Source organism: Onthophagus taurus, chromosome 5 (assembly GCF_036711975.1).
Source record: "Onthophagus taurus isolate NC chromosome 5, IU_Otau_3.0, whole genome shotgun sequence".
Lineage (NCBI taxonomy): Eukaryota > Metazoa > Arthropoda > Insecta > Coleoptera > Scarabaeidae > Onthophagus > Onthophagus taurus.
The window spans coordinates 5,686,496-5,698,559 of NC_091970.1; the positions used below are offsets into that span (position 1 = coordinate 5,686,496).

The window sequence follows — 12,064 nt, forward strand, 5'->3', positions numbered from 1 at the left end:
TTTCTTGAAGTCAAATAAATGATTGGTTTGATTGAGGAGAAAGCTAAATATTGTGTGGATATTATTACATTTAAGGATTTCAATTTGATTTTAGTTAACCTCAAAGTTTTCGAAGAAAAAACTAAAATAACATCATCAACTCCTCCAATAAAAGCTCTCCCATTAAACGAATCCACTAAAATATAATTTAATTGTTCTCCTTTTACATCCCATAATCTACTGCTTTGTCCAATCGTGTTATAATATAAATTATAAATAACAATTTTAGGGGAACATTTTTTATTCCCTTTGTCCAAAACCCATAATTTAGCTTTTTTCTGATCAACGTCCAAAGATATCACATCTTGATGATCTTTACAATCCCCAAAATTCTGTTGTTTATAACTAGGATAAATCTTTTTTCGGAAAAGTCCGTATTTGTTATCATTCGGCCATGGAACTTCGATTAAAGTGGGATTTGATATGTTATTAAAACAAGAACTTCTTGGTAAAGCTAAAAACGCTCGATTTTTGTACACTGATATGCTCGAAACGAAATACGTCGGTGATATTTTTAAGTTGCTTAAATCCCACGTGGAATTTTCGCGTAATAATAAAATAAAGTTTAAAAGGAACAAAAAAAAGTTCAACGACATCTTCTCGTTTTAAAAATGCTTAAAAGACTGAATGAACTGTTTTTTTTGTTGATTACTTCTTTTAGAAATGCTGAATAAGACCGTGTATCCGATTCCGCAATTTCACTTTCAATTTATAAATAAATTTAACCATGTTAAAAAATTACTTATTACAAATACTAGAATATTAAATATTTAAAAACTATACATTTCGTTTTACATGTGGAAATATTTATTTAGAATTTATAATTTATATCTGTTATTGATATATCGCGATATCGTAGCTTAAAATCTAAAATAACACCAAGTTCTTTCCAGTTTCAGATCACCTCTCTTAATGCACTTCTATGGGTTAAGGATGTGTGATCTACAACTGGATTAATCTTGAATAGTGTTGTAAAACGACTATCAGACACCTCAAGAACGTATGGTATTAGAAAACAAAAAGGTTTAATATCATTTAAATCACAAAATACAAAAAAAAAACATATTTATTTGGAATTATTTATTTATTATTTCATTTATTTCCAAATAACTCAAATGAAGTAAATTATTGACCAATAATATTAACTTGTTGAACAGCACCACAACCAACAGTATTTTGAATAAAATCTGGGAAGTTACTTTCCAAAACTCTAATTCTTTGTCGCTTGATGTCGGCAAAAGCGGAAGTAGCCAACATACAACTTTGCGATTTATAAACAACCACGAAATTTTCAGTGCTAAAAGTGGTATTAACATCCCACCTATAAATTTCTGGTCTTCCCTCGTATCTGAAAAAGATGGCCGATCCCAAATCGGTACCAACAATAACTAATTTATGCGGTTTTGGTCCTAAATCAGTCACTTTTCCTGCAGCTGATCCAGCTCTTAAGTAATCGGTTCTTAAAGAAAATACTCTCGTTGAAGATAAATAGGTGAAAATGAGGAAATTGTTTCCGCATCCTTTTTGAACTAAAGCCATGTATAAGACGTCTCTTCTTGACGTTCCTGTTAGGATTGCTTTGGGAAGAGCAACTCTGTATCCTTTGTTTAAAACAATGTCGAAAACTAAAATGGATCTTGTAGCGGCATCACTCACGTAAACGTAAGGTTTTCCTTCGCCGCAGTATTCAACAGCAATGTATTGAAGGCGAGATGCTTGGACAACCAAACCAGATAAATCCAAAGTTTTCAACATTTTTCCTGTTTTCATGTCATAAGCGACTACTTTTGGTTTTGAGTGTCTAATTGGTTGTTCTAAACTGTTAGCAACACCAACATCCAAAATCCATAAGATTTCTTGGGCATCAATGAACAAATCTACAACAGAAATAAGACCATCTTGGCTGTTCTCATCTTGAGCGGACCAACAAGGGAATGGGGTAAGAACAGATTCGCATCCTTGTTGATTCAACGAAACTTTCGCCAAAGTTACAGGAACCCCCGGTTTGTATCTTGGTAAAGCAAGGATAGCTTCATCTTTATAGATTTGACCACGAGTTGCAATCACATTTTTGCCAATGTATCTCCCCGATTTCTTATAAATAGCTTTGGTCGCTTCGCACGGCCATTGGAAAAGACCCCCAGTCCATTCTAAAGGTCTGTAAGAAACCTCTTTATCACTGTACGCGTTACAAGCGATGATACCAAAGGTGATTAATAAGATGAGTTTTGGCAACATTCTGAAATTTTTAAATTTGGATTAAATTAAATTGAAAAAAATGGTAATTTAAAAAATTATTTCTTACCTGTTGAATTTCTTTTGCCAAATTGACACTTCAATAACTCTTCACTCGATGTTTTATACATAATTTTATTTTGATTACATCAAGGTCGAATGTGAATAAATTTGAAATGTTTAAAAAATATGCTTAAATTGTTATTTTGGTTTTTTTCTTTTTTTAATAAACAACTAGAGTAATCAAAACAAAATTATTGAGTACACCTTACGTAGACTGATCATGTTACGAAACTTTACTTAAAAAAGAAGATAAAAAGGAAAATTCTTGAAATTAGATAAATAAGTTAAATGAATGTTGTGGTATTTAATGGAAAATGATTTTTTAACAACAGATACGTATCCTTGTAAAATAATCGCGGAGTTACTTTCTACGTTCCCGCCCACATTTTAACCCATTTTTTTTTTTAATATTTAAATATTAAACAATGAACGGTTTCTTTTGTCCCATTTTTTATTAATTTTTAATATCAACAAAAATTGTATCAGTTTCGAAATTAAAAGTGCTCACCTTTCGATTTTATTTGAAGTACAAAGTTAAACTTTGTGAAACAATAGATCATAATGGGCATTTTTAAAATGGTTGATTTAGAAATTTATTATTTCAAATCGATCTGGTTGCAAAATTTGTAGTTATATTTTATTTTCTTGCATTTTATATTTTTTAATAAAGGTTAATTAAATCAACGATTTTTAAAAACGTATTAATAATAATAATTTATTCTTTCCCAGAAGGTTACAATTTATATTAAGTACATACAATACATAGAACTTATATAATTTTTATCCCTTTAACAAGTCTCTCCTTGTCACCCTACGTCTCTTCGTTGCCACCACCTCCCCCAGCCATCTCCATCCCTTCGCCTTCTCCCCCAGCACCTGCCTCCAATCCATCTCCTCTTCCCTCAACTCATTGGGCTCCACCAGCACATGGTGTAAAGACTCCCAGCCTGTATTCCTCCCTTTCTCGCTGCCCATAACCTCCCCTTATTTGCCTCAATCTGTCTGTAGTATTCCTCCAAGATTTTATAATATCTTCCTCAAAACCCTCACCTTATCCGTTGTGCCAACCCCAACACTCACTTCCAGTACCTGGTCTGCACATCTTCTAAGAGCCCTTGCTCCATCCCCATATATCCATCCCATACATCATTACGCTTTTTATCAAGCTCTCAAACATTAATTTCCCTTTTCCCACATCTTTCCCAAAAATCCTTAACCATCAACAATCTTTCTGATATAGCAGCTCACTCAAGCCTGTAAATTGATTCCAGTGATTCCATCTCCAAAGCTTGCAGGTCCATATTCTTTCTTTTTAGTTCTAGTCAGGGCAAGTATATCTATTTTAGATTTATAGCCAATTTACATTCCAAGTCCTTTTCCGGCGTTTTTTTCTCAGTTTTTGAATTTTGTGGGTAATGCTTTCAATTTCTCCTCTTCCACCATTCTTTGTATCAACCTCTCTTTCCTTATCTCAACATATTTTCGTTAATTCTTTGATTTTCTTATTTAATTAATTGCTCCTTTCTTACATCTTTAATTTCTATCATTAAGATCACTTTCAATGACATTATTTTATCTAACTACATTGTTCAGCCTCCAGTTTTCTTTTTGGGCTTAATACCGCATTAACATTACAATGTTGAAGTAAATGAGTTGTATCATCGCGATATATGCTAATGAAAGAATTATTTTTGGTGTGTTGGTATTACATTAAATTTGCTATAAAATGGTTTTTATTTCATATTGATATCTCAATTCGTTCTTGAGATACGATTTTTTTAAATTAACAACCAAAGCGCATTAATATTACAATGTTGAAGTTAATAAATTATATCACCAGGATATATAAGAACGAAAGAATTATTTTTGGCGTAGTGATTCTAGATTAAATTTGCCATAAAATGGTGTTTATTTAATCTTGGTATCTCAATTCGTTCTTGAGATATGATTTTTTAAATCTAACCTAGACTATTAAACCATGTTGAATAATTATTTATAATAATTATTTTTGATGTGATGAATCTTTAAAATTATTAAAGTTTCGTGGTAATATCTCAATTTGTTTTTGAGATACAAGCAAGAATTTTTGGAATAAACTTTATTTTTGTCGTTTATAACCACCACTTAGATTTCTACATGTAATTTTAGTAATTTTAGGATTGGCGAAACTTTAATTTCTTCCTTACATTCTACTCTTTATAACGAGATTGCGTTATATCTTAACGATCGTACAAAATTGTTCGTTTTGGTTATTTATTCAAGCGAAAACAAATTTTAGCTATTAAACTTAATTAAATCCAGTTGGTGTGCGTGTTGTTTTAAATAATTATTTTATTAAACAAATATTATTTTTGTTAATTTAGCATTCTTAAGTAGCCCAAAGTAACACACAGGTAAAAGAAACAAAAAAAATGTGTATTCGTACGTTTTGTTAGTTCATGGTCGTTTTAACGAAAAAAAAAAAAAATAAAACAATCTGTTTGCAAATTATTGTGTCTATCAAAAACAATTTACGAAATACCCTATATAAACTGAAGCAGCATTTAGTAAAGTAATCCATAACGTCTTCGTCACATCTAAGAAAGGTAATTAACTATTAATTCTATTAAAAAAAATCTTCTAATAATTTTTTTCGTTAATTTTAGATTGAACTATGTTCAAGTTACTATTTTTAGCATCGATTGTAATCGCGCAATCTTGGGCGCATTACGATAGGAGTTCAGTTACGGATCTTAGCTTTAAAATATCCGGATCGCATTTGGAGTTTCCGTGCGAAAGCACCAAAAACATTTATTTCAGCTCTGGGAGATACATCTCTAAGAACATAATCGGCACTCGAATGCAAATTTATAAAGATGAGGCCATCGTCGCTTTGCCAAGATACAAACACGGAGTTCCCTTCACTTTGGGTAAATTCTCTTTGAAAACGAGAGGGTGCCAAGCGACTTTATCGCCATTCCCTTGTTGGTCGATGCAAGAAGAAGGAAATTGCGAAGCGATCCAATCCGCTGTTGATATCTACTTGGATCAAAATGAAATTCTTTGGATCTTAGACGCTGGAATCGTTAATACTTTGGAACAACCCGTAAGGAGATGTCCCCCAAAAGTGCTTGGAATCGATATGAAAACCGGTCAAGTGATAAAACTTTTCGATTTGACCACTTTAACTTCGTCCGAAACTCGCCTTCAATACATCGTGATTGATTACGCCGTTGATGGAAAAGCTTACGCTTACATTTCCGATGCCGGGGCTGGTACAATCATCGTTTATAACATTTTCGAAGAGAAAGGTTACAGAGTTGTCCTCCCTAAAGCTGTGTGCCACTCAGGAAAAGATGTTTTATACTTAAACTTGATCCATAAATCTTGCGGAAACGTTTTATTCTTCACCTACTTAGCCTCAAACAAAATCTTCTCCGTTAAAAGCGAAAATCTCCAATCTGGGCAAGCCGCTGGGGCCATCGTTGAAGCTGGAATTAAACCCGAAGGGAATCAAATCGTTTTCTTGGGAACCGATAACGGCGCTGCAATCTTTTTCAGAAACAAAGGCGAATCTGACATTTACATTTGGAACACCGAGAGTTGTTTCAAATCCGATAACTTCCTCCTTGTCCAGAAAGGTAACGAATGTAGGTTATCGACCCAAGTGGTTCCTGGATACAAGAGATTAATGTGGACCATCGAGTCGAATTTCCACGACTTCGTTTCGAACACCGTTGGATGTTTAGGATCTTCAATTGTTGTTCATCCATTAGTTAAAACATGCGATAATTAAAAAAATTATGTTTTAATAAATCGAAATAAAAATAAAGAGTATATGAATAAAAACAAATAAAAATTATGTTTTTTTTTTATTATTTAAATTATATCTTGATTTGTGTCGTCACCTTGCAATATGTATGCATGAGTGTAAAACAAGACAATGGGATTATAGATCATTAGACTAAGACACAAAATCACCATAAAAGTGGGGAAATGAGTTGCGTCAAAGTATTATAGAAATTGGTTCAGCGACGATTTCCCACCGAGAGAAAGATCCGATCGCTGTTGCTGCGTAATTTGCACAAAATTAACGTTTTTTTATTTACATTAGATAACAGTCCCCGATAAAAAAATGCAACTAATTAACAATGAGACGATTTATCCGTGGGGACAAGGTCTAAATTCTAAATCTTTCGTTTTTTTATACATTTTTTTAATTGCGTGACATCCAAGATGAAGTGTGTAGAGGAAAAGTATTGTTTTTTTTATGTATAAGATGTTTTTAATCCTTAGTGAGGTAATGGATTTTTCCCGCAATAGATGCGTGAAATTACTTTGAACCTGTAAGGATTATCTACCACGCCATGTCCTTGTCTCCTCCACAACTCAATATTATTTTACGTTCACTTCTCGTATAAAAATTTTAAATGTTGGATGCTATATGATTAAAGATAAAATTACTAGTTGAAATAGATTAGTAATTTGGGTTTTTTAACGAAAATAACCTTTTAATAAATAACCCTGGTGAATTAATGAAAGTTCGTTTCTTAATTTCCGCTTATAAAATAAAGAATTTGTTCTAGGTTTGGTTTAATCATCGAATTAATTAAATAATTAAAATGTTGGGGAAGAACTCCACTTTCGGTGAGACCTAGGTGGATTGAATAGCCCAGTAAAAATTCAACGTACCGAATGTCAGCAAAGCAAAAGAGGAAAGAGAGCGATTCTTCACGCTTTATATACAAGAAACAAGATGTCAGAATATGAAAACATCATGGAAAAGCTGATTGATAGAACGACAATTTTGTTAGATGGAGGACAGGGCATGCTAAGTGATCGGAAAAGATGTTATATGCAAGGATCAAGATGTCAGAATGTGAAAACATTTTTGGAGTTCCGGAGTTTTGAACGGTGAGAACGTGTTCACAGCTCACGGTATTTTTTTCTCCTCACAGATGATTTTGGCCAAACCCCAATCATCCGCTACGTACCAACGTAATTTATCTCTGGTTGGACAGCGTTGGTGTTGTCGGAACGTGAGAAATGAACAGACATTAGAAGCTGTATTCTTCTTCATTAACACAATTCGTCGTTCAGGGTTCGCAGCCAGCACCTTCTTCAGGCGGGAGACTTCGGTAGAGGAAGTAATTTCCTCACAGAAGTCCCTCCATGCTGCTCGTTTCTTTTGATAAATTGTTTTCTTAAAAGCTGACAATTTACTCTTATAGATCTGCCAGTCAGAATCGATCCTAGAGTCTTTTGCTCTGTTGAAGGCAGTCCGCGCCTCGCGTTTAAGTATGGCAAGTTCGGGGTAACACCAGGTGGTAGCGCACCCAGATACTGCCTCCTTACGGAGGGGACAGGCCTTTTTATAGGCAAGGACTAGGGAATAGCTTAAGGAATAAAATTGGAGTATTCCTCCATTCTGCAGCAGTTCGCTGGTTGTTTACGATATTTATTGAACTAAAACTAGAACGAGAACTAGAAACATTCGGATTTATTCGTGAAAAAAAACTTTCAGTTGTCAATGTCAACTTTAATTTTATTATTATATTCGTAATCTTCATAAAATAACCTTTAAAGTGAGTCCAAACATGACGCATTTATCTCAAAAACCAAAAAGTTCGAACTTTCAACTTTTAATTTCGAGATATTTGTCAACTTCATAAAAAATCCTTTAAAACGAGTCCAAACTCGACATATTTAACTTTAATATTAATGGAGATACAATCACTTCCGGTTTGAAACGTCAACGTCAATTTTGACATATTTGTCATTTTCATTAAAAAACCTTTAAAATGAGTCCAAAGTATCTCAAAAAAAAAAAGTTTGAATAAAAAACATTAAACCCGAAGTTAGCAACAATGAAAATAGCAATTTAATCTTTAATTTTTTTTTATTATAATTTTGTTTTTGTGACAAATATTAAGACATTTTATAAAAATTAAGAATATGTCAAAATTGACATTGACATTCTTAACCGGAAGTTGACCATAACTTCATTAATATTGAAGATAAATATGTCGTGTTTGTACTCATTTTAAAGGATTTTTAATGAAGATTACAAATATGTCAAAATTGACGTTGATGTTTCAAACCGGAAGTGATAGTATCTCCATTAATTATTACATTTTAAACTTCAAGCTTGAAACTTGAAGTTATCATATAATACATAAATGGACAACTTCATGGTGTTCTTTTATGATGTATTCTTTATTAAAAAAACAATTTTTAATAGTTTGAGCCTGTCTATTCTGAGAAGTCTTATATTTTTAGAGAGAAGAAAATGAAAATCTCGTTTTGCTCAACATTGTTTATCATTTTAGTCAAGTGAACTAATTAAATTTAAATCTTGGGTATAATTTTGAATTCTTTGAAGTATTTTATACAAAAATGTGCAGTTAAATAAAAGTGAAATTCAGTCGTTTTTCCATAATAGTACTTTGATAATTATCGGACAACGGAATTTTTCAACCAAGTTGACCAACACCCAACTTGTAAATTTTTTCCACATATCTCAGAATAAGATCGTATATATCTCAGTAAGTGGAACGAATTTCTTATACAATCTGCACCTGTTTATTTATAAAAAACTTACTAAATTATCATCATCACTCTATAATGATATGTTTATTAAGATTATTTGTATACACCGTTAATTTTTTTTTATTTTTCCATAATTACACGCCTTTACATAATTACTTCATGTATGAACATGTTTTTTTTAAATGTTTTCATGATAAGGTTTTATTTTTAATAAGAGAAAGGTTGAATGTTTCCAGTAGGTATTCTAATTTTGGTAAGTTTTATTTATTTATATCGATCAGAAAGGCCAAAGATCGAAACCACCTTCTAAGTTATTCTTGTAAAATGTATTTTCGATTTATGAATAATCATGGGGTTCGATTTAAAAATAATCTGTGAAATAATTTGCGGTTTAGTTTATGACACGCGATTAACGCTTACTTTTATTTGACATGAATTATTAATTTTGACTATTTTCTACTTAATCGACATAATTTTTTACAAACAAAGAAAAAATAATGGGTTTAACAACAAAGAAAACTCTTTGTAATTTAATATCATTATGTAAGTCGAAATTTAAAATTTTGTAATCGCATTTAAAAAATGAAAATTATCTTCGAAAACACGAAATCCTTTGTTCATTTCGTAGAATACTCGTTCTTTTTGTTGACGGTTCTCGGTTACAAACTTTTACTTTTCTTCTTCGAACATTTTTCCGCCCTAATTTCCCGTTCACCGGACAAGAACTTTATTTATAGTCAATGCGCAGCATCGAATTTATCAGGTTTTGCGCTTTTACTTCCTCTTTTATGGTTACGATGCAACTTTTTAAATTTCGATTGATTTTCAATTTCGAATTCTTTAAGCGTTGTTTATTTCCCGCTAAGAATATATTTACGATCATGTACTGCGCGACTATGGCTTTACAATTCCAAATCAGTACTCAGCTTTACCTTTCTCTCTAAATTTGTGCAATTTCAGTTCCTCCTTTTTTAGTGTTAGAAGAGTTACGACATCAATTTTGTCTCTATATATAAACAAAAGCTTATTTATTAAACATTTATTTTTTATGTAGTTCGAGGTCGAATTTGACGAAAAATTTTAAATTAATTTGTGTTAATTTAATGCGTTAGTATCAAATCTCTAGATTTGATATCAAGGTCCCTTTTACAATCGTGCTCGATGACTGAGCAAAGAAAGTGCAATTGTAGTCGGTATGGTTTTGAAATTAAAGAATTTCACGAGGTGATATTACATACCGCTTCTTATATCAGCTTACGGAATTAATCTTTCTTTGAAAAATTTATAAAGCCAACTGAAAGTTAGAAATGCTACATCCGGTTTCATTTAACTGCTTGTGATTAAGTAATTAATTTCAAAAAATCCTCCAATTTATTCCTCTATAACTGGCAGTCTTGTGCTTCTTGAAGGGCACCTTGAAGTGAAGTGTCAAGTTTGGTCTTCTGCCTTCTACTTTTCCATGGATTATTAATATTTTCAGCTGTCTTCATCTCTTCTGATAATATGCCCAAAATATAAATATGCTGAATATCTATCTAAAGTCTCAATCTTTTTTATCAGCTTCTTTGATAGACAGTATAGAAAGATTTTAAAGATAACCTATAAGAACATAAAACAGGCATTCTATTTTTCTTAAGGTTGATTTCAAAACTTATTTTCTAAATCATATATTTAAATTAAGAACCGAAATTTGGTGGATTTGCTTAGAAATGATTAAGAAATTTAATGCATCAAACCATTTTTGCTTATCATGTTTAGTTTTGGAGAAAACACGTTTTAAAAATAACCTAAAAAAACGTTTTTGGTAAAATTGACATTTAAAACTTCTTTTCTAGTCATGTATGGACATTAAGAAGCGATATTTGGTGGATTTGCTTAGAAATGATTAAGGAATTTAATGCATCAACCCCTTTTTGTTTATCATGTTTAGTTTTTGAGAAAACATGTTTTAAAGATAACCTAAAAAACGTTTTTGGTACGATTGACATTTAAAACTTCTTTTTTAAGTCATGTATAGACATTAAGAACCGAAATTTGGTGGATTTGCTTAGAAAAGATTAAGAAATTTAGTGCATCAAACAATTTTTGCTTATCATGTTTAGTTTTTGAGAAAACATGTTTTAAAGATAACCTAAAAAGACGTTTTTTCTAAAATTGACATTTAAAACTTCTTTTCTAGTCATGTATGGACATTAAGAAGCGATATTTGGTGGATTTGCTTAGAAATGATTAAGGAATTTAATGCATCAACCCCTTTTTGTTTATCATGTTTAGTTTTTGAGAAAACATGTTTTAAAGATAACCTAAAAAACGTTTTTGGTACGATTGACATTTAAAACTTCTTTTTTAAGTCATGTATGGACATTAAGAACCGAAATTTGGTGGATTTGCTTAGAAAAGATTAAGAAATTTAGTGCATCAAACAATTTTTGCTTATCATGTTTAGTTTTTGAGAAAACATGTTTTAAAGATAACCTAAAAAAACGTTTTTTCTAAAATTGACATTTAAAACTTCTTTTCTAGTCATGGATGGACATTAAGAAGCTATATTTGGTGGATTTGCTTAGAAATGATTAAGGAATTTAATGCATCAAACCATTTTTGTTTATCATGTTTAGTTTTTGAGAAAACATGTTTTAAAGATAACCTAAAAAACGTTTTTGGTACGATTGACATTTAAAACTTCTTTTTTAAGTCATGTATGGACATTAAGAAGCTATATTTGGTGGATTTGCTTAGAAATGATTAAGGAATTTAATGCATCAACCCCTTTTTGTTTATCATGTTTAGTTTTTGAGAAAACATGTTTTAAAGATAACATAAAAAAACGTTTTTGGTAAGATTGACATTCAAAACTTCTTTTCTAAGTCATGTATGGTTATTAAGAACCGAAATTTGGTGGATTTGCTTAGAAATGATTAAGAAATTTAGTGCATCAAACCATTTTTGTTTATCATGTTTAGTTTTTGAGAAAACATGTTTTAAAGATAACCTAAAAAAACGTTTTTTCTAAAATTGACATTTAAAACTTCTTTTCTAGTCATGTATGGACATTAAGAAGCTATATTTGGTGGATTTGCTTAGAAATGATTAAGGAATTTAATGCATCAACCCCTTTTTGTTTATCATGTTTAGTTTTTGAGAAAACATGTTTTAAAGATAACATAAAAAAACGTTTTTGGTAAGATTGACATTCAAA

At 31.3% G+C, this 12,064-nt stretch overlaps 2 protein-coding genes across 2 annotated transcripts; one reads left to right on the forward strand and one right to left on the reverse strand.

Annotated features, from left to right (window-relative positions):
* Positions 1 to 1,164: 1,164 nt before the first annotated feature.
* On the reverse strand, positions 1,165 to 2,570 carry LOC111426741 (L-dopachrome tautomerase yellow-g2). The gene is made up of 2 exons (XM_023061416.2): positions 2,345 to 2,570; positions 1,165 to 2,278 (listed from the first exon to the last, which is right to left on the reverse strand). Exon 2 carries the CDS (start codon positions 2,275 to 2,277, stop codon positions 1,165 to 1,167), a length of 1,113 nt encoding a protein of 370 aa, XP_022917184.1. The 5' UTR covers position 2,278; positions 2,345 to 2,570.
* Positions 2,571 to 4,985: 2,415 nt separating this feature from the next.
* LOC111426668 (L-dopachrome tautomerase yellow-g) lies at positions 4,986 to 6,125 on the forward strand. Its single transcript, XM_023061295.2, has one exon. It carries the CDS (start codon positions 4,991 to 4,993, stop codon positions 6,110 to 6,112), a length of 1,122 nt encoding a protein of 373 aa, XP_022917063.1. The 5' UTR covers positions 4,986 to 4,990; the 3' UTR covers positions 6,113 to 6,125.
* The last annotated feature ends 5,939 nt before the right edge of the window (positions 6,126 to 12,064 follow it).

Bases quoted from the DNA above. Each gene is read 5' to 3' on its own strand.
- LOC111426741 (XM_023061416.2), bottom strand. From the start codon at position 2,277: ATGTTGCCAAAACTCATCTTATTAATCACCTTTGGTATCATCGCTTGT.
- LOC111426668 (XM_023061295.2), top strand. From the start codon at position 4,991: ATGTTCAAGTTACTATTTTTAGCATCGATTGTAATCGCGCAATCTTGG.